General features: G+C 39.9%; 1 protein-coding gene across 7 annotated transcripts; it reads right to left on the bottom strand.

The window, feature by feature from the left end:
* Window positions 1-1,751: 1,751 nt before the first annotated feature.
* Window positions 1,752-25,225, bottom strand: pax6b (paired box 6b). Of its 7 annotated transcripts, XM_077564038.1 has the most exons (15): window positions 25,091-25,225; window positions 19,214-19,432; window positions 17,295-17,369; window positions 17,028-17,081; window positions 16,537-16,560; window positions 14,919-15,049; window positions 14,638-14,673; window positions 14,335-14,550; window positions 13,959-14,124; window positions 10,616-10,774; window positions 9,495-9,577; window positions 9,265-9,415; window positions 5,789-5,901; window positions 5,531-5,672; window positions 1,752-3,220 (listed from the first exon to the last, which is right to left on the bottom strand). In XM_077564038.1, the coding sequence occupies exons 4-15, from the start codon at window positions 17,038-17,040 to the stop codon at window positions 3,135-3,137; spliced, it is 1,320 nt and encodes a 439-aa protein (XP_077420164.1). In that variant the 5' UTR covers window positions 17,041-17,081; window positions 17,295-17,369; window positions 19,214-19,432; window positions 25,091-25,225; the 3' UTR covers window positions 1,752-3,134. The 7 variants fall into 7 exon arrangements, with proteins under 7 accessions (XP_077420164.1, XP_077420166.1, XP_077420160.1 ...); XM_077564040.1 differs by lacking the exon at window positions 16,537-16,560; XM_077564034.1 differs by lacking the exon at window positions 17,295-17,369.
* Between the last annotated feature and the right edge of the window lie 824 nt (window positions 25,226-26,049).

Below are 26,049 nucleotides of genomic sequence, written 5' to 3'. Positions count from 1 at the left end.
GATTGGTCGCGCCTCACATCAAGACCCGTTTGTTATTCACAGTGGAAGCGTCGCACTGACATTTGTCTTAATCTTGAAGGAACGGGAGGTACAAGAGTGGGTTCGGTGGTGTTGTGGTGGCCTGTGTACGGATAGGGTGTGGGTTTGATTCCTCTGACCGGTTTGTTCTGCTTACACCATCCATCTTTGCTCCCATTTTGCACATCAGGGTCACGGGTGAGCTGGAGCCTATCGCAGCTGATTTTGAGTGAGAGGCGTGAGGTTCTTGGACTACAGTGGTGGGAAGTTAAGTGTGAATTGTTTGTTAATGTTTTTAAGTATTTTTGAGTATTTTTCATTTTACCCCTATGTTTGAAAAAATATCAACTTAATACTCCTTACTTTTTCAAAATAGGTTCATTTTTTTCAAGCTCCGCAAATAATGTCACGACAAAAAAAGGCACAACGGTTTGTTTAAAAAGTTAGTAGTAGTTCCAAAAAATAGATGCATTAGGCATTAGTGCTGCATGCTAACTAGCCGAAGTTTCAACTTTGCCCCAAAACAATGAAATAATTTAAGATTGTTTTACTCTTTCACGTTCACGGTGTGAGTTGGATGTTTACTACTTTTCACACTACAAAGTCATTTAATGGGTATGACACCACAAGCTAAATTTATACAAAGTTGTCCGGTGCGCTTGTTAGCTACATTAGCATGTTAGCTGAGCCTTCATCCTCATCTGACGACCATTCGTGCTAAAACAAAAGTTATTTCGGGAAGTATGTCCATCTTTGCCATGCTAAATTTTTCATAACACACAGTCATGTTAGATAAGCACTGATAGCTGATGTAAGCCAAATTAATGGATTAGAACACCTGTGAGGTGGTGTGACACTTATCTCGGTGTTTGTCCATCACACAGTTGCCAAAGCGATTCATACGATTGAAACATTGAACCATCTATTTACTTCCAAATTGAAGTCACGTTTGCGTTTTCATACACTTCCGCGTCTAATCGGTAGCAGGAAGTAGGCATTGACTGGAAGTAGAACTACTTCCTGCTTTCGCAGCTAAGAATCATGGGAAATGTAGTCCTACTACCACTTTGGTTGTCGCTTGCCGGTCAAACAACATAAGTGGTATATTTTATTTCCATTGTTACGATGTGTGACCGGCGAGAGGTAAATTACACAGCCAGCTTCGAGTAAGTGTCAGGAAAAAAGCAAAAAGCTTGATATTGGCGACTGCATTGACTTGTTTAGCAATGTTGAACTGTGAACCAAGATAGCATTTAGCAGCCAAACACACACAACCACCGGACACCCGATTAAATAGCGATGTTCAAACTTCTTTTTTTTTCTTCTGTTGGACAAATTTGCGCCCCTCCTCCGCTGGAAGCGACCCCACGCAAGGCACGCCAGGAAATGCCATACTTGGTGTTCTGTTTGGTCTGAACCTAGCATAAGAGGAATGTTTTTGGACTGTGCGAGGAAACTGGACGACCCGGACAAATAAAATAAAAAACTACAGTCAAATCGAAATTTTAAAAGGATAAAGTTGCAACATCTATCCGTCTGTTTTCTTTAGCCCATGTATTGTGTGAGAACATCCACCCAATATTCAAACCCCAAACCATAGAACTGTAAGGCAGACATGTTAACCACTAAACCACCGTGCTTCTTTGATTCTACTTCAGTGTCCAAAAACAAAAGGAAAAATGCTGTGATGCATGCAGGGTTAAAAAAATAAATAAAAATAAAACACTAAAAAATCTTTTCAGACACAATTTTACTGTACAAAATGTTTTTTATAGTTTTCACAAAATACATTTAGAAAGCTCCATTTTAAATAAAATTAAATTGAAATATTTAAAGAGACAGTGTCGACATTTTTATCTCCATTTGCCCAGACGTAAACCCCGTATGTGTCCATGTTCTACATACACACCAACGTGAAAATAAAATACAACGAACGTAAAAGAGCATGACAGATGATGCGAGAAAAAAAAAAAAAAAACTCCCATGGTCTTCAATTATAAATAAGGACCGCGGGGCTCCGCCGCAGTCGTACAAACTCGAAGCCGATGTCGTCGAACCCAAGACGTGTTTACAAAATGTTGCAACACAAGACTAATATCTTAAAAAAAAAAAAAAAAAAACATTGTGTACTAGATGAAATACAAAGGCTTTGGTCTGTTTTACAATCAACAATGATTAAATCTGATATGTACTTGTAAACAACTGCCAAACACTTAAGTTTAAAACTCTGTCAAGCAATGTTTAATCATAATTATAGGAATTAAATATTTCTAGTTGCACACATTTTTTGACCATAGGACACTATATTACAACTATAGCTAAGAGACAAATTGTACCTGACCCTAAAGAAATGTACTTTATGATGCATGGAACATTTATAGAATATTCTTGGTTGGGGAAGAAGGGGGGGGGGGGTATAAATGAAATCAACTTTTATTGGAGATTTTTTTTCTCTCTCTCTTGAGGGAAGACAAGTACTTTACATTTGGACAAGAAACAAAAGAAATTCGAGCAAAGACGCAGTCTACCATTTACAGACTACAGGCTTCCGCGTCGGTCCTCGCGGGGGTGCGGTGGAGGTCCCACTTGGATTGCTTTAGATAGCCGTGTGTGTGTGTGTGTGTGTGCGTGTGTGTGTTCGACTGCAGCCTCTTCCTCGTGGGGACAATAAATAGTTTTTCAGAGTCTTCCCTCCGTTCATGATATGCAAAAGCGTCCATGCACAGAGCGTCTGGATATAAGCACGTTCAAAGATAGTCATGGCAGAGTGTCGACAACATGGTTTCCTAGCAGTCCATCTATCAGCACTTGATCGTTCATATTCACATACAAATGGCCATTTACTAACACACCAGAAAGAAAAATGGGAAACAATGACTGGAAATAGTAAAAAAAAAAAAAAAAAAAGTTTTTTTTGTTCAATAAAAATGTACCACCGAGCACTTTTACAGAGGTCCGTTAGTCTTTTTAAATCCTGTCCTCGTTTGAATGTGCCCGGAGCTACGCAAGTCCTCGTCCTCGTCCTCCTCCTCTTCTGTGTGTGTGTGTGTGTGTGTGGGGAGCGTGTGTATGAGGAGGTCCGCCTTGAAGCTCACAAGGTGAAGTAGCTCTTCTCTCTACTGTAGTCTAGACCAGTACTGAGACATGTCAGGCTCGCTCCCTGGGACTTGCACTGGGACAGACACTCCAGGAGAGATGAGTCCTACGCACAAAGACGCACGTGAGTCAGTTCAAGAGGACACAAACTTCATGCATGTTTATTCAATTGCGAATCAATAATCCCTTCATAAAGTAGATTGCAACCCCCCACAAAAAAGTGACAAATGAGCCAGTTTGGACCCTACGCTCAAGGTCAAGGAAATGCTGTCTTTTATTTATTATTTATTTATTTATGTTCACCACTACAACATCAGTGTCAAAAATACACAATCGCAATTTTTTTCCTCACATGAACCGTTGACAGTTCGTTGGAAGTGCTTTAGTAGTTAGCTGCTGTACACAGTAAATTCTGTAAAGACTCTATTTAAGGTGGGATCAATAAACTCAGTAATATTCAAACTTGGAAGAGAGTCAAATAAAAATTGGGGAAAAAATAAAAGTCACTCAAGGGTTGAGGGACGAACTCAAGACCTTCAGCTATGCCCCTCCTACTGTTTGCTTATATGCAAGAGGAGACCAAACACATTGTTTTTGGTTTCTTGGAGTTCAGGAGGTTCAATGGAATCATGGAATCAGCTGCAGCTGACATGAGCGATATACTGCGTGGCTCAGTGAGTACATTGGCTGAGTTCGTTCCTCCACCCTTGAGTCACTTTTATTGTTTCCAATTCTTTATTTTACTCTCTTCCAAGTGTAAATGTTACTATAAAACTGAGTCTATTTGGTCTCACTCTAAAGCAAGTCAAATTTACTATACAGAATTTACTGTATATATTTGTGTCCTCCAAAATCATGGATTATATTCAACTCAAAATTGTAAATAGTAAAGTAGAGGAAGTCCAATTTTGTTAGTTTCGCTACACATTTTTATGGAGACAATTGATGTGAAAGCTTCGAAATTATAAATAGTAATGTAAAGGAAGTCCATTTTTGTTAGTTTCTCTATTCATTTCATTGGAAAGTACTGATGTGAAAACTTCAAAATTATGAATAATGTAGTGTTAGTTTTACTTTTCATTTCAATGGGGAGTATTGATGTGAAATGAGAGTATGCTGTAATAGTAATATTTAAAAAAAATAAAAATTAAAAAAAAAGACAACAAACTAAAATTAAACTCATTGAGCCAAGCTTTTAAAAGAAAAAAAAATGACTTACATGTTTTTAACTCATTCACTGCTATAAAGTCATTAAAAAAAAAATAAAAGATTGTTAAAAGTTAGGGGCAAGAGGCGATTAAATATTTTTTTATTGTAATTAATCGCATGACTTCACTAGTTAACTCACGATTAATCACAAATTATACATCTGTTCTAAACGTACAATAAAAAAATTCTAGGTTTTCATACTATTGTTAATAGAAATAGTTCAAATGAATTTTTGACGTTTATAATCGTCAATGGCAGTAAATAAATAAAAATTAAAAAAAGATTATTAAAAATTAGGGGCAAGAGGTGATTAAAATTTAAATTGTAATTAATCACATGACTAGTTAACTCGGGATTAATCACAAGTTGCATATCTGTTCTTAATGTACAATTAAAAAAAATCAGTTTTCATACTCTTGTTAACAAAAGTAGAAAAAAATGTTAAACTAATAGAAATAGTTCAAATGATTTTTTGACGTTTATAGCCGTCAATGGCAGTGAATGAGTTAATTGGATAGGATAGATTATATATCTCCTAAATTGTCTGCGATGGGTGGCTCTTCAATGTTCAGTTACCCCCCAACCACCACATGAGTAGCCCGTGGGCCTGTCCTAAAAATAGCTAGTGATGGGATATTGGGATTTTCTAAGAATGTTGTACAATTGATCATTTGAAAATGTCAACTATATCAGAATTAAAAAGAAGTAGCTTTCAGTTAAAAAAAAAAAAAAGTTGGTGACCCCTGCTCAAGAGTCTAAAATTGTCCCTGTAAAATTTGCCTGACGACGAGCCCAGGTTGTTTCCTGCCTCTCGCCCTTTGTCAGCTGCTGTTAGCAAACAGGTGAGCGAGCGGTCGCCGTAAAAGTGCAGGCCGCGCACGCGCTGGCATTTAAAAAGCGAGTACAAGCGCGATGAATCACGTTAATTAGCAATTTAGCACAGAGGAAATGTGCTTCTGCGCCATTAAGTGCTCACGACTATAAGTCGTATATATATGGCTGGGTTTGCCCCCCCCTCGCCCCCTCCCCCTTCCATTAATGGACCGGAACTAAACTATGGTCTCAATCCAAAAGCAAATGAAATACACATGATGTAGTAGCGCCTAATTAGGGAGGGTGGCAGTTGACTGGCGCGCCGCCACGACAACAATTTCATTTCCCCCCCCGCCCCCGAGCATGCTGGGTAAACAATGAACTGTCTGCCTACCTGTTGAGGTGGTACCAGAAGCGCTCATTGATTGGCTGTTCATATGTGCCTGCATATGCGGGGGCGTGTATGTTTCGTAGCTGCGCCCGTTCACAGGCGGACTGGTAGGCAGCATGCAGGAATAGGAGGAGGTCTGGCTGGGCTATAAGTGGACGGAAGGGGGAGAATGTGGACGTTAGCGCCGTAGTCGGGTCCGATTGCGCTCGATCGTCGGGACCGTGAGCGCGCGCTTAGCCAGCGAGGTTGATTTCCACTTACTTGCATAGGTAGATTGTTGGCCATGGTGAAGCTGGGCATCGGGGGCAGCGCGCTGTAGGTGTTGGTGAGGGCTGAGTCGGCTCGGCCCAACATGGACCCCGAAGTGAACGACACTGGAGCGACAGGAGAAAAGGGATGAGAATTTAACTTGTAATAACAGTGTTCACCACTAGATGGCTTCATATCAGATGAAAGATTTCAACCCAGCTCGCTACCATAACACCAATCTCAAAATTTGACCACAGCGTTTTCCCCCCAAGAACCGTTGACAGTTCGTTGAAAGCACATGAAGAGTTAACACTGTGAATTTGTGTCCACCATAAACGAGAATATATTTGAACACTTTATGATGTTGCAAAGGCAGCTTAGAGGAAGGCACACTTGCGATGATGTAGACAGGACACATGCGGAAAAAACTTTTCTTTACAAAACACAGGTGAAGTGAGCCAGCCTATTAACTCATTCACTGCCATTGACGGCTATAGACCTCAAAAATTAATTTGAACTATTTCTATTAGTTTAATATTTTTTTCCACTTTTGTTAACAAGAGTATGAAAACCTAGAATTTTTTGTATTGTATTAGAACAGATAAAATTTGTGATTAATCATGAGTTAACTAGTGAAGTCATGCGATTAATTACGATTAAAAATTGGAACCGCCTGGCGCCCCTAATTTTTAATAATCTTTTCTTTAAAAAAAAAAAAAAAAAGGATTATTCAAAATAAAAAAAATTAAATGTTTTTTTTTTTGTTTAAAAGAAAAGATTATTAAAAATTAGGGGCATCAGGCGATTAAAATTTGTAATCACAATTAATCGCATGACTTCACTAGTTAACTCATGATTAATCACAAATTTTATATCTGTTCTAAATGTACAATAAAAAAAATCTAGGTTTTCAAACTCTTGTTAACAAAAATGGAAAAAAAAGTTAAACTAATAGAAATAGTTAAAATTATTTTTTAAAGTCTATTGCTGAGTTAATTTGGGGGTTTTCAATGACATGCAGTATAAACATACGGAAATATTAAAATCTTTGAGTGATTAGATTTTTGTGAAAGCTTAATGTTTATACTATAAGTGAAGAAAAGAGAGAACATTGAAATGAATACAAACATTTAACAACCCGAAAGAGGAGCAAAGTAAAATAGTTTGAAATCAGCGTTTGTGCTTGGATCTTACAGTTGCTGTGTAAAGAATTTCTAAATTCAGGATGGTGGTCGTTATAATGCATTTTAAATCATCTATTTTTGCCTAAAATATTTCCTGTTAAAAGCCAATAAGAATATGTAAATTCAGGTACATTCATTATTTAATATTAAACTAAAAAAAAAAAAAAATCAAATAAGAGTCATGGTCTCAAGGTGAGTAAATCAAAGGCGGGAACTTGATCAATCTGGTGTGGATGAACGAATCTGTTTCAATTGTGGAAGCTGCGCATGTTTACAACAACTTGACGACTAACTCTGAACATGGAACAGCTAACATATTCAAATTCAAAGCAACTTCCAAACAATATTGCTACATATACCAAATTCTCCCTCCTCCGGCTAATTAGTATAGGCTACTGCTTGCTGTCTGTGGGGGGAGGAGCCAATTTATTGATGTGACCCCAAACAACATTGTAAACATCAAAACAACTTAAACTGCCCAGAGTTTAAATTAGGGAAAAAAAGACTTTTTCATGATTCTATCCATCATTCCACCGATAGCTTTTCCATGTGTTAGCATTAAGCTAGCAGACTGTTTGTGCTTGTTTTTAAATACACAATAGAGAATTGCACTCCGATGACTTTCGAATTTCAAAATGAATCAATTTGTTGTGTACATGTAAAAATATAATGAGACGATAACATGGTATGTTTATATGGCCTTTTTTTTTCGTTTTGGTTTCTCACGTTTAGCGAAAATGCTGGGCATAAACGCATGATGTGGTTAGTGGGCCAACTGAAACAAAGTCGGATATGCAGACTCAGCAAAATTTCACTCGTTTGTCAAGTCACATGATTTTGTAATGAATTGGTTACAATGTCGAGGCTTGACAGAAACCCTACATTTGCAGTGGAACTTCTCAAATCGCAAAAACAAAACTGCTGAGACCTCAGTTCAGCGAGCATCGTGTTTGTTTGTTTTTCCTTTGGCTTTTTTTACTACACTTCTTCCGAGAAAAAAATGAGTGTGAAGAGAAGAAGAAACTATCAAGTTTCAGCAAGATTTGTTTTGGTTTGTTTAGTTTTAGGTAAATGACAGTTGCCTATTAAACCTGCAATGATTGATCAATTGATGATCTAATAATTTTGAAATTAATTGATCATTATTGATAATTGATGAATTGCTTATCGTTATCGATTTTGTATAATTGCGCAAATCCTTGGATTTTCTGTCTTGCTACCGAAAATATTCTCAAAATTCTCGAGTCCTCCATGAAAACAAACAGATAATCTTTGTGGTTTTTCAAAATAAGACATCTGCTTTTACTTTAGGAGGGAAAAAAAGAATCAACATTTTTGCTTATTTTTTGACAGATGTTATAGACGGAACCGGACAATTAATTATGCATTTATGTTCGCGTTTTCTGCCATTTTAATTTGCATGAATATCCTGTTATTTGAATAAAAAAAAGAAAATCCGATTAATTGACAATCTAATTGGCAGATTAATCACTTATTAAAATAATTGTGAGTTGCTGCCGTAAATATTATCAAGTTAAGACTTGAGTTGCAAAATGAACAGTGTTGTGCTTGATTTTACACGTCTGGCAAGAATATTGAACAATTTGACTCCATTTTTAAGGCGATTGATTTGAATGCAACTCATGCAGGATGCAAGTCATTACGCTGACATCATTAAAGACTCAAATGTTTTACGTTTTAAAATTAACCTTGGCTTTTCAGGATTTGTGCGTGACTCATCTGCGACACAAGCCGTTACTCCGTCCTCATTAAACTTGAGACCTGAGTGTTTTATTGCTTTTACACTATAATATTAACTCATTCACTGCCATTGACGGCTATAGACGTCCAAAAATCATTTGAACTATTTCTATTCGTTTAACATTTTTTCCCACTTTTGTTAACAAGAGTATGAAAACCTAGAGTTTTTTTATATATAATATTTTTCCTCCACTTGTTAACAAGAGTATAAAAACCTAGATTTTTTTTTTATATTTAAAACAGATACAAAATTTGTGATTAATCGTGAGCTAACTATTGAAGTCATGTGATTAATTACAATTCAAAAATTTAATCGCCTGATGCTCCTAATTTTTGCTAATCTTTTTTTTTTTTTTTTAGATTTTTTTTTTTTTTAATGTCTAAAGTTTTCATACCCTTGTTAACAAAAGTGGGAAAAAATGTTAAACTAATAGAAACAGTTCAAATGAATTTTTGACGTTTACAGGCGTCAATGGCAGTGAATGAGTTAACTTTTTTTTTTTTGCACCTGTATGAAAGTCGATGGTGCGTTGCGGTACGTACCGGGCGTGGTGGGCTGCGGGATGGCCTGGTACACGCTGGTGCTGAAGCTGCTGCTGATGGGAATGTGACTGGAGGAATTGCTGGCCTGTCGACGCTGATTGCGAAGCTTCTCCTCGCGCCTCCACTTTGCTCTCCTGTTGGAGAACCACACCTGCGAACGCAACACGGCGTCTTGGTTAGCGCGGCTCGTTCAGGCGACCGGGAAGAAAGGAAGCAGAAGGGACGCTCACTTGTATTCTCGCTTCCGGGAGGTCGATTTTGGCCGCTAGTCTCTCTCGTGCAAACACGTCTGGGTAATGAGTTCGTTCAAATTCTGAAATGAAGACGTTGGACGTGAGTACATGTCAGGTAATATTACAGATTCACCTTAAGAGAGCATTTATTAGTTTTTCAGATTTTTTCTGAAATGTTTAAAAGCCATAAACATTTTAGTTTGTTTTATTCTATAAACTACAGACGATGTGACTGCAGTGCGCCCCTAGTGTTACACAAAAAAATTACAACATAAGCGCAGTTCAGTTGTATTTAATTTTAACAAAATTTTACTTTTAACTTTATATTCATAATTAATGATATTCATTTATATGAAGACACTGATCATGTTAATAGTGTCTCACAATACAATTATATTTCTATAAATGTATGTTTTTTACATTTTCAAATGAATACATGTGCAACATTCCTAGAAAATCACAATGTGTCATCGCTGGTTAGGTGGCCGGCGGACTACTCATGTGGTCCTTGGGGCTACCTGGTATGTTGGTGACCCCCCTGTTCTGAAATATATTTAGAAATTATTTTTCTCAGCCCCCCTTTTACTGGAAGAGGAAAAATTCCTAGATTCGGCCCTGCATTGTGTTCAATTTCAAATATACATGTTATAGTAGATTGCAATAATATCAACTACAGTCTTGTTTTAATTAACTATTATGCTGTTGTATTTTAAAGTTGGTCCTGAAGGTGGTACTTGGAGAGCTAAGTATTTTTTTTTTAGATATTTGGTGTAAAATGTTTAAGAATTACTGATTTAAGAGCATTTATTTTCAGAAAGTAAACCTTATATTTATTCCAAAGCTATAGCCTATATATAACACTTTTTTTTTTTTTTTTTTTACATATATTAGGATAAAATCGTAGAAACAAAACACAACATTTTATTATTAATTAATTAATTAATTAACTAATTGTGTTCCACTTGCATTATTACAGGAGCTGTTAAAAAAAATTCCACCTTTACAAAAATAACAATGCTCACTTGAGTTGTATTTTTTTTATGTTCATTATATTGGAAATATTTGCAATGCTAAACGCATTGTTTGTTATTAAAAGCAAGCTATTGTGTGGTTCGCACCTTTCTCCAGCGCCTCGATTTGCTCCTGCGTGAAGGAGGTGCGGTTTCTCTGCAGCTTCCTCTTGAGCTGCAGGCGCATCTGAGTCTCCTCCGAGTCTTCGCCGTTCGAGCTGATGGAGTTTGTGTTTTCTCCCACGCCGTCTTGCGGCTGGCAGCCGTCTGTCAGGTGGGAAGGGGGGGGGGCACATCGTTAGAATTAGCGTCGTTTTGAACATACTGTCAGAACAGCAGTTTTTTGTAATGCTAATCAATGTGTTTGTTAAAAATTGTGGAATCTGGAGTTGATTTTGTTGTTTTTCGAAAGCGTTCAAAAATGACGTTGGCAGCAAAATATCAGAAGTCAATTAAGGGTGTCATGCCTCGTGGTTTAGTTTAAAAATCCATTGCATATATTAAATTATAATGGCATATTTAAGGTTGAAAACCCCTGAGGAGGAGAAAAAAAATGCTTCTTCATTTTATAATCAAAGAAAAATTCGAAGTTTGAACAAACGTCACGTGGTTCAAATCTTGCGAGAATTCAGTTCAACACGCAAAAAATGACTTTGGCTTTAATTTCCAAAGTATAATTTTGCATTTTGAATTTCATTAGGCCGTCATCATGGATGACTCATGAGACCGCAGTTCAGCGAGCATCAAGGGATTAAGCCTTCCTGCATGTGTTTTTCTTTTTCTTAGGCTTTTGGCAACATTCATGTCAAAATAATCACCGGCGTGTTGAGATATTAAATTATGTTGGGGGTGGGGGGGGGGGGGGTTATGTTCATTGGCTACCTTCGTACAAAACATATTTTTTAAGAAAACAGAACAGAAAATTAGCACACACAAAAAAAAATTATTTAGCAGGTTGTCCGAAATTTGACCCAAATTGCGTCAGACCCAGCAGTTTTAAGAGAGTAGGAAGAGAGAAGTGTCAAGACTCTTTTCAGCGACATGTTTTAAAAAAACCAAACCAACCCCCCTCTTTCTCACCCCCCACCCACAGGCTCAATGGTGGTTCCCATATGGGCGTCGGTATCTCCATTGAGGTGACCACCAACTTTATTTTGAATAGCAGAGGAGGCCTTTCAGGCCGATACAATGGCTCGAGGAGTAAAGGGAAACCATTAAACTGTGGACACAGGCTGCAGGGACGAGCAGCCAGTCCGCGGTGGGTGTAATATATGTGAGGTGACAAAAGGATCCTCTCCCACTGGAGCTGCGCAGGCCGCAGTCTTTTTGCCATTGTGTCCGTGGGGAGAGCTTTGAGTCCAGTGTGTTAACCCTTATCCACTAGCATCATTAATCACGTCCACGCCACTCAGGATTTCTGTCCTCAATTGGAAACAAATGAGTGAGGAGAGAGCATGCAAGCCCCCCTTTTGCACTTACCCCTCCAAACAACCCCAAAATAAGGCCAATCTATTCACCACCACGAGGAGGGCAAGTCCCCCCCCCCTCCCCACCCCCCTTCAAAAAGGCTTATCGACTAATGTCTGTCCACTTGTTGGACATCATTATCACGTCGAGAAAGTGAGTGTGCAAACGTTCCTGCACATCAAATCAAATAAGAGACTCGAGTATAATCGTCAACACGCCAATACTGCGGATGAGGATAAATAGGGAGGGGGGCAGCTATTATCCGTGGGCCAGACCGGGCGACGCTGTGAGATGGGATTTGTTTTCTTTGCGAGGAAGAAAAAAAAAAAGTGAAATAAACGCATTCTTTAGTATCACGAGGTCTCCGCCAGTGAGGCGGAAAAGCAGCAGCACACACAAAAAAAGGGGGGAACGGAGAGAATAAAGATAGCGAAGCAATTGGGGCACCTTTCAGACGCTGAGGCCCGATCAAAACACTCTTGAGAAAAGAGAAAGTGTCACAATAAATCCTATAGAAAAGGATTTAAAAGTTCTTATGTGGATTGAAAATGTCTTTTTATGGACACTTGTAGCCCCCAACCACATTTAGGCTATTAATATTATTATCGTTGTTATTACTATTATACTGTTTCCGGTTACGTTTCGGGTAAATCTTATGCTCGCAGTTTATTTTCACAAAAGTGATACAAGCACAGTGGTCCGCGTGGTCACACTTGAACCGCAGAAACAACCACACTTTTATCTGGCCTCACAAAATGGAGCCGTGTAGACCAGAAAACATGGCGACAGCAACAATTTCCTTCTACCAAGCCTGGGCATTAATTGGCGGGAACTCAGAGAACCTGTACCTAGGCGCCGCCTGATGACATATGTGTTAGCGACACACCTAAATAAGAGACCCATACATTTATTATATCTAGCCGTGGGTTTTAGGCCTATTGATTTATTTGTATTTATTTTTTTGTTAGTTTAGTTATTTAACAACAGTATTAATATTGTTTTCGTTTTATTTTATTATAATGACCATTACTATTTATATTATTATTATTATTATTATCATCATCATTCGTAGGAGCGGTGTATTTAATTATTGCCGCGTTTTATGACATCACGAATCTTCCTCTACATTAAACACATCACATTGATTCCATTTAACGTGAGAGTGCCGTGCTCAAGGGCACTATGAAGGAGGGGAGGAGCTGCAACGCATTCATTACGTCATCCTTCTTTTTCTTTTTTCTTTTTTTTTTTTTTTACTGGTGTGAGGAATCGATCAAGAGGCCCTTTGGTCACAGGCCGTATTCAGTAAAGCTTTTCAAATTATTATTATTATTATTATTATTATTATTATTATTATTATTATCATCATTATTATTATTATTATTATTATTATTATTATTATTATTATTATTATTATCATCATCATTATTATTATTATTATTGAAATGTAATCAATCGAACAAGTGAAACAAATTCATCGTCATGTGTCCACATTCAAATCGTAATGATAATAGCGATAATGAATGGTGCTTAATGTGATCGTTTCCGCTTTAATGCTCGTTAATAGCCCCCACCACGTGTCCAAATGACGCTCAAACAATTAAGCAAATGATTATTTGCCGCGCCTGACTTGCGCCACTTCCGCTTTTCGGCCAACTAAATCTATAGATGGCAATTTATTTGCTTTGCATTTGAAGGCCGAGCCGGGGCTGCTGTCGGGTTTGCCTCGGTTCGCGCCTCCGCGCTCGTCACCAAAAGAGAAGGAGGAGGAACAGACAGAGAGAAGGCCAGACAAAGGCCTCTGCTAATGAGCAATTACACGTTGCGTGGAAGAGTTTTTCCCATCAGCCGTCATTGCGTGTGGATGGGACATTCCTTTGTGCACGCACGCCTCGGCGCTGTCACGCACGTCCGCGGCGGAGACAGTGCAGGCATTGAGGCCTCATTGTTTGATATCATTCTCTGATGATGGGGGCTCGCTCACCTTGATTCGGCTGGCCCGGCACCGATGTTCCGGGGTACCAGCCGGGCCGGGTCCCCCAACTTCCTGTCTGACCGTTGAGCATCCTTAGCTTGTCATACATGCCATCTGCGCCCATCTGTTGCTTCTCACTCGCCAGGTTGCGCAGGACTCGGTTTATCGATGACACCTGAAATGGTAGGGGGGAGGGGGGTGGGGGGGGTCATAACAAGGCACGGGTGAGACGGGGAGCGCCGTGATTGCTAATTGGCTGACGCGCATATACAAGTGAATGCTTGGATGCTCACTCCGCGCACAAACACAACAAAAGTCATCAGATGGAGCTAATGCAATCATGCACGCAATTTGTGCTCGTGTGCGCACGCGCGCGGCGCCTTACACTGGGTATGTTGTCGTTGGTGCAGACGCCCTCCGATAAAAGCCGATCTCGGATCTCCCACGCGAAGATGGACGGACACTCTCGCTTGTACTGCGCGATCTTGGCGACCACTTCCGGCGTGGCGACCCGGGGCTTGCTGCCGCCGATGGCCCGCGGTCTTATGGAGCCCGTCTCATAGTAGCGGCCCAGGATTTTGCTCACGCAGCCGTTGGACACCTGGATGGAGATCAAAAGACACAATTCACATCCATTATTTAGGACTATCCGGCGAATGTCTTGCGAGGGCGTTCAAGTCATTATCACCTTTTCACTGTCCACCACTTGGACTTCATCATGGGTCTATAAACACAGAAAATATGCCTTGAATGGTACATTAGGCATTTTCTACAATAAATCTATTTTTTATTATTTTTATTTTTTTTAAAGCAGGTATATATTTTTTTAATCTTCTTCTCCTTTCTCCAGTGTCCAAAGAATGTGTGCGCATCGCCTGCATGCGTGCAAGCTGCTTTGAGGCTAAAACAAAAATTTTAAATAAATAAATAAAACGAACTAAAATGAATTAAATAAGAGCGAGTGCCCACCTGTAGTATCCGGGAGATGTCGCAGGGTCGAGCACCGCTATGGGCGAGTTCGACGATTTTCTGCCTGGTGGAGTCCGGCAACGGTCTGCCGTTCACGAACACGCCACCGAGCTGGTTGACGCCGCTGTGACCTGCGTGGGCACACGAGAGGCCGATCACACATTTTATTTAAAACACAAATTGATTTAACGAAATCCTGTCAATTATGCTGCGGTATCTAAATAGTGCGCAAATCCGCCTTTAAAAAAAATTAAAAACAAACATGCACATGTTACCTTTGTCATCCCTGACATAAAAATGAAAATCGTGTTATAAATAGGCTGTGGTATAAAAAAATAAAATTTAAAAAAAAAAGGTCCAAAACATGCAAAACTATTTTTTGAAAAGAGTCGCGTTAAGGGTGAAATGTCTGTGGAAATCGTTGCTCGCCCCGCCAACCTGCAGCCGAAAGGGAGCGTGGACTCCCGGGAGTGTCCGCCCCGCGCTCCGTGTCCGCGCCTGCTGCCTTCCCCTGCGCTGCCTCCCGCTACATTGACTCCCCGCGCCAGGGCTCCTTAGCAATAAATAAGCTCCAAATATAGACGAGGGGGGGAAGCGGCAAATATGATGAGCCTGGCTGACATTTGTCTTGAAAATAAAGCTCGCCGCACGTCAAGTTTGAGCTTAATTTCTGGGAATGGGCGGAAGTCGCCTCGGATCATGCACGGGAGGCTAATTGAAAAGATCAGTTGGAGCACTTTGTGGCAGCCACGTCACTTTGTGACACGGCTCCCGCGCTGCGAAATCGCATCGTCACGACAAATAGTAGCATGATAAAAACGAGCCTTTCTGTCTGCATTTGGATATCACTCAGACCCAATTGGACGCTACTCGTTTACCCTCCGAGGGGAGACTTTGGTTTTAAGGTGGCCTGGGGGGTGGGGGGGCTGCGCGCGGTCACACAAACGAGGGCGCGCCTGGATTCTTAACATATTAAAAGTGACATGTAGTGTTTTTTTTCTCTCCCACCCCCCCTTCCTCCTCCTCCTGCTCCCTCCCCCTTTGCGCTTCGCATCCCTGTTTGTATTTGACAACAAATGCACACTGCGGCCATGTTTGTGCGCTTAGGATCAAAAGAGGGCCCCGCACATGTGATTGATGCTAAATCCGCTATCATCCCTCTTGCTCATTGCTAATTCCAGGATTAGGCGGAATTAATAGACTTGTTAGGCCGCGTTACGGCGCCTTCGCCAATGTCATATTTCACATAAATCACCCAAAGGAAACACCTGATCGATAAAAGCTGTCAGAGTCTTAATCAGGGCTCAATTCCCTCAAGTGCCCGCTGGCGCTGATTACGCGCCTTGTCGTCTATTGCGGCAAAGCATATGGTGTCATTTTGGACGCACCCAGGAGTTATTAGGCACAAAAGACCACCGAGGCCCGCCGCGACCTCTGGACAACCCGTGGGCCCGTGGAAGACCCCCCTCGCGGCAGACATCACGCGCCAAAGCCATTTAGGTCCGGACCGTCATTACGCACATGACGACCCTCGCATCCGAACCAAATTTGCGCACACATTACAGCACAGACACGGGTGCATATGGAGGATGTAATGTAATAAAGTTATTGCACACACCTTCATCACAGATGTCATACACCTCTTGTCCAGCAGCAAGAGAGAAAACGTTCATGTTTAACCTTTTTTGCTTGTTGTTTGGCACCAGGAATTAGACAGCATTCAACGCACGACTTAAAAAGGCGCAACTTCCGGTCTGACCACGTGTGTGTGTGTGTGAGTGTGTGAGTGTGTGTGAATGATGCGATCATTTGCATAAATACATTATTTCTTCTCGCTCATGTTTCATGCAAAGCTGCGGATAAGTAAATAACCCAATCTCCACTCTCTCCAATAATAACTTGCATTGCAAAATAAATAAATAAATAAGTAAATAATAAATTAACAGCATGAAATGGCTGTCAAATAAGTGAGAATAATGTCAGTCATGCAAAATTGAGCCGTACATTTCCTCCTTTTCCTCTTTTTTTTTTCAACCGTATGCACCATAACAACATGCAAACACAATTAAAAACAGCAAAAATATAATTTAAAAAAAAAACTAAACTTACTGTTTTGCATCATTGAGGCTACGCCAGACTCCCACGTGGCTTGATTGTGGTACTCTAAGCGTCAGGAAGAGCAGAAAAACAGTTTAGCATCACATTTTTAAACAACAAATACACAAATTTAAAATAAACACATATTAATACATTTTCTTGACACATATTTGATCTCATCTCGTTCCTTATTTTTTCAAATTGTTTATAGTAATTATTTAGTGCAGTTTAGCATCCTGGTTTGTGTTGCATGTTTGTATTTTTGTATATTAAACTTGCCTGGAAGCAGAGTTGACTGTCCACTGTATTACAATTTAGTCAATCATCTGCCGTTTTCACTACTTTAATGCCTCCCTATAGGACAGAGCAAAACAAGACATTAGCACAGCCAAAGCTATACTGATGTAAGTTCCTCTTTAAGTGTCAAACCCGGCCGCACCTTCACGTCGGAAAGCAGAAGGCTCATATTTACCCCTCAGTTGAATTCATGCCATTTTATTTTTCAAATAAACAGCATCGGATTGTCATGTTTTATGGCGCATTTTATTTCCAGGCCATGTGACGAATGATGTGCCCAAAGGCCTTGAGTTTGACACCCTTTAGGCTTAATATTTAAATTGTATTTGCTTTCTAACTTCATTCCACCCTCAAAGTGCGCAGTGACAGTGCTAGAAAATAAAAGTGGGGAGGTGCAGTCGTCAACAATGCACCCCCTCACAGGCTCCCTCCAACCCGGGGCGACAGCTCGGCCTGGGCCGCCACAAACACGCACAGCTTCCCAACTAAACACACCAACAAGTTCACATTAATACAAAGAGCCGGAGGCACGCATCCCACCCCCTTCGGGACCATTCACACACACACACATTCTCTCACACACATGCGACCGTGACCCCGGTGCAACCACAGTGTGAATGCTTTTTTTGTTTCCTTTTTTTTTTTTTTTTTTTTGTAAATAGGAGATACTGAATTATTTCTCGCCGTTCAATATTTGGTGGTGCTTGTAAAAGCGCGTCCGGACAACACAAGAGCGCAGTAGGACGCTCAATTTGGGGGAAAACAAATGCATTAGAAGAAGCTTTTCAATTTGGGTGGGGGGACAGATAAGAAAAAAAAGGGGGGGTAGTGAGGGAGAGTTTTTTTTTTTCTTCTATGCGGGAGTTGTGTTGTGGTCGCGAATAAAATGGCTGCGTGCACTTGCTCCGCCATTAATCACATTCAAAATTCCATCACACACAAGCACGTATAAAACATGAATAAAAACACGACATAATAGTTTTTAAAAATAGATTTCAAAATCTTATTTTAGGTGACGGTGCAGCTTTGGGAGCTTGTAGGTTAATCATTTATTGAAGGTCGAAAGCTCAAACGTTGTTGTCGCCGGCGTTAACTATACCATCTAATCTGCATTTCTTTTGCTGCGCTAATCCGGAACAACAATGTCTTAATTCAATGTGCTTATTCTCACACACACTCGCTCATACACACAAGCAAGGGCACGCAAGCAGGCCTCACTTGTTTTGGATTCAAGTTGGGACACACTCTTTTTACGAGCAGGTGTCCATAAAAATCAACTTGGGAAGGCAGTCTTTTTTGGGGTATTTTATTTTATATTATAAATTATAGTAATTACTGGTATTTTTATTTAAATAAACATACAATTTATTTACAATTGCATGGACTACATCAGACCCGGGTGACTATGGGGTGCAAATTTTGATTATAATCGCCATTCAATTATAATTTCTAAATGAATTGTAAATAAAACAACAGTCCGAATGTTTTTGTTGTTGTTATTGTTAATTAGTCTAAAAGTGGGCCTGTGCTGCCCGTTTCTTTTCCTTTTTTTTTTTTTTTTTTCCTGCAAGAAGCTTCTTGGCTGAGTGGTCGGCATGAATCAATCTGACGCCTTTTCTCAACGGGTCATTGCGCCCAATTCTCCACGATGATCACTGGCCTGGCCCAACATGACTTTTTTACTCCTTTAAAAATACGGCAAAATGGAGCATGATGAATTGGTTAAAAAAAAAAAAAAATGATAAGAGCCGATTTTTTTTTTTGCGTACTTTTTGAAGAAAGAGGAAACACCCGCTAAATTACTAAATGACTGTTAAATAATACTACATATTAATATTAAACATCACCATGCATTTAGGAGTGAGGAAGAAAAAAATATATTTAAAAAAAAAAAGTCTCACCTTTTTGGGGCATCCTGTCGCTGTCAAAACCAAACTATGCAGCCTGATTGTCCACGGCCCACACAGAGAAAGAAAAAAAAATAAGGGAAAAAAAAACACCCACGATGATGACCGGTCTTCCCTCGTGGAAGTGAGGAGCGAGGGGTCGACTGGGGGTAAAAAAAAAAAAATAGTTTCCAAAAGGGTGCTGGAGAGGAGAAGGAGACGGAGGGGATATCCCTGCGAAGGAGACAGAGATTGACAGTGAACTCAGATGTCACAACGCAGCGAGTTTGGCGTGGATGTGCGCTGGCGTGGGAGAGAGCGAATGAGCGAGTGCGCAAGAGAGAGAGTGGGGAAGCGAGGGAGAGAGAGAGAGGGAGGGGAGGGGAGGGGGAGGAAGGAGGAGGAGGTGGGGGTAAGAGAAAGAATGAACACACCTATGCTGATTGGAGAAGGGAGAACAAGTGTATTAATGTATGTGCTCCTTCCTCCTGCTCCGCCGCTCTTCACTGGCCCATTAGCGCGACCCGACCTCTGTCATCATCACCCACCCCCCTCGCTTTACCCCCCCCCCCCCCACACACACACACATAAATACACCCCACCACTACCCCCACCTCTGCCACAGCCAAAAGCGGGAAACTGGGCCGAGTCACAGCGAGAGAGAGAGAGAGAGGGGGGGGGGGGGTTGCTTGTCCCCCCCTTCCCAAACCCCTCTAATCAGACTCGTGCATGCAAATGGGACCGTGCGTTCTTTTGCTGAGTATTGGAGGGAGAAAAAAAAGAAGAAGAAAAAAAGGAAGTGGTGCACCTTGGAACCGGAAGTGCATGAGAGGGCACGACACAAGTCTACAATACAAAAAAATAAATAAAGAAAATAAATGGGGGGGGGGGGGTTGTCAAAGCATCACACCATCGTCCTGTGCAGGAAGATAACAAATGTGAATTGCAGTACTATAAAATATAAGACTGAGGATAAGTATTGATCTGATTAAATAGAAGGAAGCTGATCAATGCAGAACAAATGCGGGAAATAACGCCAAAGTAAATTGATATAGATTATTAAGTCCAACAATTGAGACATTTTTGCATTTCTTTTTTAAAATAAAGGTTATTCATTTTTAAAGGAATTATCACTAATGTACTTTCCTGTAAATGTATTGTATAAACATCACGTATACACGATCAGTATAGGCTACTTATAGTGACATTAGAGGGCAGGAGTTTCGTGCCTTGCTCAAGAGTAAACCTGCAAGTTAGGAGCGCAACTGCCTGTTGCTTTGAAGAAGGCGAAGCGTCCTGCTTTATATTATTATATTATATTATATAATTAATATTATTATTATTATTATTTGAGCAAAATGTGAGTTCAGCAACCAGCAAAGAAGTGAACACAGTTGAAATGCAAAAAATCCATATTAAAATTTCTAACTTTATTGTCTATTTTAGTATTTATTTTCCACTTGTCAACTCCTATGAGCGGATATGACGAAGAGAGAAGTAGGGTATTTCTTTTTTATTTTATCTTATTTTATTTTACAAATCACCTGGATTAGTCATATAATAATATCTGCTTAATTGCTATACTCCTGCAGTCTATTTGGACAACTGGCTTATTGAATCATTTCAATATTATAGCCTATATATTCAATGTGTTTGACATTTCAATTTATTATATTACGTATTTTAATTAGTTATATTTTATTTACATAATGACACTTTCATGTTTACACTTAAAAAAAAAAAAGAAGTCCAGAGGTACTACTATCATTTACTGCACTGAATCATGACACTGTTGAAACAGTTGACAATGGTGGTATAGTACCACAAAAAAAGTCAATGCTAAGTGCCAAAGCTATCGGCTATTGAACACACACCAAACAAATTTATTTATGCATTATTATTATTTTTAACAGTTGTGCAGACTTTACTACTTCTTTCATTAACATGCCTATACCAAATATCCAAACAAAGTTACAATTCAAATTCGAAAAAAAGAAGAAAAGGAAACTACAATGAATTATTTTTGTCTGCAGGAGGAAATTTCTTTATCTCACATCTTGGAACGTGATGCATTTTTTAGATTCCTATCAGTGCCCAAAAAAAAAAATACATTCAAAACATGTATATCCAACCACGTGCTTTTGTTGACTCTTTTGGGTCTCACACTCTCTCACCACCCACCTCCGCCCCAACCCCACCACCCACCCCCCCTCCTGTCAACAAGAGGACCCGTGCGTAAAGAGCGCAGCCTTTAGGCAAGCTCGGCTGCTTTTTATGGATGCATTTGCGCGGCAAAAGGCCGACGTCACTCCGGCGGCCTGACGTGCAGCAAATAGCACGCGTAAATAAAAGTGGAGCAAATGAGTGTGTAGCCATGGCCACACGCTCCCTGATAATAAAACGGCGCTGGGTGAATGGCGGCCTTATTAGGGCACACCTCATCGCACCCCAAAAGCAACCCCTCTGCGCCCAAAATGGCGGAGGGGGGCGGGGGGTACCCTAAAAGGAAGAGTTGCATGCAGCAAAAAGGGGGTGCATGCGTTAAAAGGGTTGGGGGGGGAAGGGAGAAAATGTTCCTTTGGATAAGGGTGGGGGGATGCCATGATGAAATGAAGTCATGGAGGCCTACACTTGACTTTCTTTGACATGTGAAAAAGTGGGAGAAGTCAGAGCTCATCAATAAAACACTCTGGAAGTGAAAGAGGGCTCCCTAACAACCATCACATTCCGGACTGCAGGGCCTTCAATGAGGAGACAAACGACCCGAGAGAGAGAGAGAGAGAGAGAGAGAGAGAGAGAGAGAGAGAGAGAGAGAGAGAGAGAGAGAGAGAGAGAGAGAGAGAGAGAGAGAGACAGAGAGAGAGAGAGAGAGAGAGAGAGAGAGAGAGTTTTGCTTGAATGGGGCCACAGTGGGCCGGCGAGATAATGAGCTGAGAGGAGCGGCTCCAAACTGTCACTGTGAGGGTCCCGCAGCGAGGAACAACACTTTGGCCAATTCTCCTTCATCAAACAAGCCGTAAACTAAACGAGCACATTCATGGTGTTTCTTTTCCTTTTGCTGCCTTGTTTCTCCTCACTTGGACTGGTGGCTCAAGACTACTAGGCCCATGCAGATTATATAGCAAGCAACCCCCCCCCCCAACCCCAACACACACACACAACACATACACATAGAATATACAGTCATTAGGAAGCACAATTTTGTAAACCTGTGCACACATGAATCGCCACTGTCTTCTACTGTAACACTATACATCACAACTGGGAACCTTGAAAAAAACAATAAAGAAGAAAAAGAAGAAGAAGAAGAAGAAAGAAACCCCCCTGAAATTTGGAAAACGTTATGCAGCAACTGAACACACCCTTAATGACCTTAATGATGATGATGATGATGATGATGATGATGATGATAAACTTGATCCCAGCCTGACTAATTTTACCAGGGGAGGGCTTCTGTGCATGGAGACTTATCTGCGGTATTTCATTTCAACAACAACAATAATAATAATAATAATAATAATAATAATAATAATAATAAAAAGCAGAACAATAAAAAATATCTGAAGGAACGACGTGTCTAAGTCTTAGACACTTAGCTTAGACTCTAAGATAACAAAAACAAACAAAAAGTAAAATAAAAACAAGAACAACAACAACACACATTTGGTTCTAAAACCTTGTTTTGTTTTTACTTGGAATGTTCGATACCACCCTTGTGAGGAATAAGCGGTTCGGAAAATGGATGGATGTTCGATACCTCTTTTTTCGGAAGATACCTGCAGTCTTAATACGGAACTCTAAAATCGTCACCGATACTTTGTATTTGGCACGATAGGCTACCTGGTGTCGGTAGTGCTCTTCTATATTTTTTTGTTTTTGTTTTGCTTTCGTTTTGTTGTTGTGTTGAAAGTGACATAACACATATTGACGTGTTTCTAATATTGTTATTCTTTCCACTATAGGAATGTTTGGAGCACTGTTTGGTATTGATCCAACAACATAATTTGTACTGCATCATACACAGTTGCTAGCTAAATATTACATATAGCATTTCTATAATATCTGTTTGCGTGTTAGCTGAATATGAGAAACGTCCCCAGAAGAAACTGCTCCCATTCAAAAGTGACCATTAAAGACAATTTGTTGTGATAAAGAATGATATTAGATGATCCATGCACTTAAAGACGCTAGCCGGCTACCGTTGTATTTCATCATCTGATGTCATCCCAAAACAATCCTCACGGTCTGCCTTCGCAGTGCGAAGTGTTATTGCGGCTCAGTGGTCACATGCTGCAGCTGTCAAAAACTCACCCGTCTATTAACCTTCCTCCCTGACAAAGACAAACGCACACACAATTCCGCATGAGTGTGTCAAGTAGTTTTCTTTTGGAAACAATAGCTCATGTTATTGATTTCTCCTGGTTAAGCTGCAAATCCGCCCCACTGGCTAATTCCTTGTCTCCTCTCTGCGCCTCCAGAGATCTTGCATGCCAATAGGGCCTCCGCCTGCTTTGCACAGTGGGAGCATAATATTTCCTACATGTACTGAGGTAAATTGGGGGGTGGGGGGTAGGAGCCAATAGAGAGGTGAGGGGGGGCTTGCATGGGCTGATGTTGGGAAAGCAATTAGCCCAATTCGGATTAGCAGCAACTAATGTCAGGCATTGAAAAGAAAGCCTAATCTGGGCGCTTTTTCCCCCCCACGGGCAATGTGCTTTTTGTGCCCCCATGTGGAAACTTTATTTAAATAAAAAAATAAAATATAAATATATATATATTTAAAAAAAAAAAAGGAATAAGAAAAACAGAACAGCAAATATATGGAGTAGAAAACATGGGTAATGTCGACTGAACACTTTATAATTTATAATGTAAAAGAGAAATTATTTAGATGTGCCATATTCGAACTAGCAAACGACATTTCACCAATATTTTTAATTTTATTTTCAAGTTAATATTTTAAAACAGATGTGCAATGTATTATAATTGTATCATTATTATGGTTGTCAATTCAATGACATTTGTTGCTTTTTGAGGTAGCCTAATTGACAAAAGGGTCAAATTCAGTGTAAAGACATTTTTAAATTACGCATTTCTTTATATACATGATCATTATTATGAATATTGATTTTATTAACCATGAAACACTATAATAAATTCAATATAAACACCAATTCAGAAATGTCCATTTTAATGTGTTTGCTACAATGGCTTGTCAATCATTGCATTGTTAAACAATTGTGAATTCTATGGATCTTCCATGGTGACATCTGCTCGTTAACGAGGACTAATTAGCTTTTAACAAACACATTGCAACAAAATCACCTGCTAGTTAGGAAGACTTCTCTTCATGTTGATTAATTTTGGCGTGCATCGCCAGACATCAACGATTATTATTATTATTATTATTATTATTATTATTATTATTATTATTATTATCAAAATATATCGTGTCTCCACTTCGTGTGGCAAAAGGCAGTCTGGGATTGGGATCACCAGTGGGGCAAATGTTGTCACAGCACCGGGCCGCCACGCACGCGTGACAGGAGCAAACGCTGAAGTGACCTGACAAACTCTCACACTCTTACACTAATACTGGCTGGACATGCTTGCAGCCACTTAGTAGTATGGCTTTAAAAAAATAAAAAATAAAATAAAACGTCTGCAGTGCTGTTGAGGTTTAGATCTCCAGATTCTTATAAGTGGACGAGCGTCTGCATGCATGTGTCTAGTTCATGGGGAAATTTAAATAATTACACCCTTTTCCCCCGGTTCATAAAGACACAAACACGCCAATCAGCTTGGTTTGTTGAGAAAAAAAAATCACAAATAAGTGAGAGAGAGATAAGTGAAACAACAACAACCTGAAAACAACCTGAAGATTAAACTCACCGGATGACATGCAGCAGATCCTGTCCGTGTAAAGTCGCGTCTTCTTTTTCCACCCTCCCGGCGTGTTTCACGCGTGGACGTCCGATAGAACAAACGTGGCCAAGCTTTAGATCCGTAGCCGAGTGGAAATGTCAATGAGAGTGAGTGGCGAGGTGGGAGGGAAAAAGTACGCTTCTAACAGCAACTTTCTCGTCAGCTTTAGGCCGAGCTCTCCTGTGATTGGCTGCGGCGGCGCGTCTACGTCACGGCTCGTTCGGGACGCCGGGCGCATAGAATGGGGAAGTGCTCCACCGAGGGAGCGAGCGTGGTCCGTGGGCGGGACCCGGCACGAATCACTCTGATGGAACAAGTTTGGATCGGGTCGGTGACTTCAAATGTTGACGCCTTCGAAATAGCAATGAAGGCAGGTTGGATTTTGGGATTTATTTAACAGCAAACATCACATCAGTGATCAGAGCACACGGGCAAAGGATTTTAATAATAATAATAATAATAATAATAATTATTATTATTATTATTATTATTATTATTATTATTATTATTATTATTATTATTATTATTATTATTATTAGAGGCACAAAGGGAATTATAAACACAAAATGCATATTATGTTTATAATAATAATTTATATATTTTTTTCCATGGACATTATTGAAGTAAATGTCACTTTGACACATTAAAAAGAGTCAGTGTGCAGCTTGCAACAGTGCACATTTATTGTTCCCTCAAAATAACCCATAATACAGCCATCTATCTATCTATCTATCTATCTATCCATCTATCTATCTATCTATCTATCTATCTATCTATCTATCTATCTATCTATCTATCTATCTATCTATCTATCTATCTATCTATCTATCTATCTATCTATCTATCTATCACGTATTGGCGCATGCTCAGAGTGCAACAGGTGTGGACAGTAGGTGTCAAGTCATCATAAACATGAATTACAGGTG

The sequence above is a fragment of the Vanacampus margaritifer genome, chromosome 4 (genome assembly GCF_051991255.1).
Source record: "Vanacampus margaritifer isolate UIUO_Vmar chromosome 4, RoL_Vmar_1.0, whole genome shotgun sequence".
NCBI classification, from domain to species: Eukaryota; Metazoa; Chordata; class Actinopteri; order Syngnathiformes; family Syngnathidae; genus Vanacampus; species Vanacampus margaritifer.
The sequence above is the reverse complement of the archived record's forward strand: the minus strand, read 5'-3'. Positions and strand labels throughout refer to the sequence as shown.

What these genes read in the sequence shown, in the direction of transcription:
- pax6b (XM_077564034.1), bottom strand. An exon ending in GTATGACATCTGTGATGAAG is followed by an intron (nt 15,050 to 16,536) that starts GTGTGTGCAATA and finishes GTGCCCACGCAG; the next exon opens with GTCACAGCGGCGTCAACCAG. An exon ending in AATCGAGGCGCTGGAGAAAG is followed by an intron (nt 9,578 to 10,615) that starts GTGCGAACCACA and finishes TCTTCATTTCAG; the next exon opens with AATTTGAACGAACTCATTAC.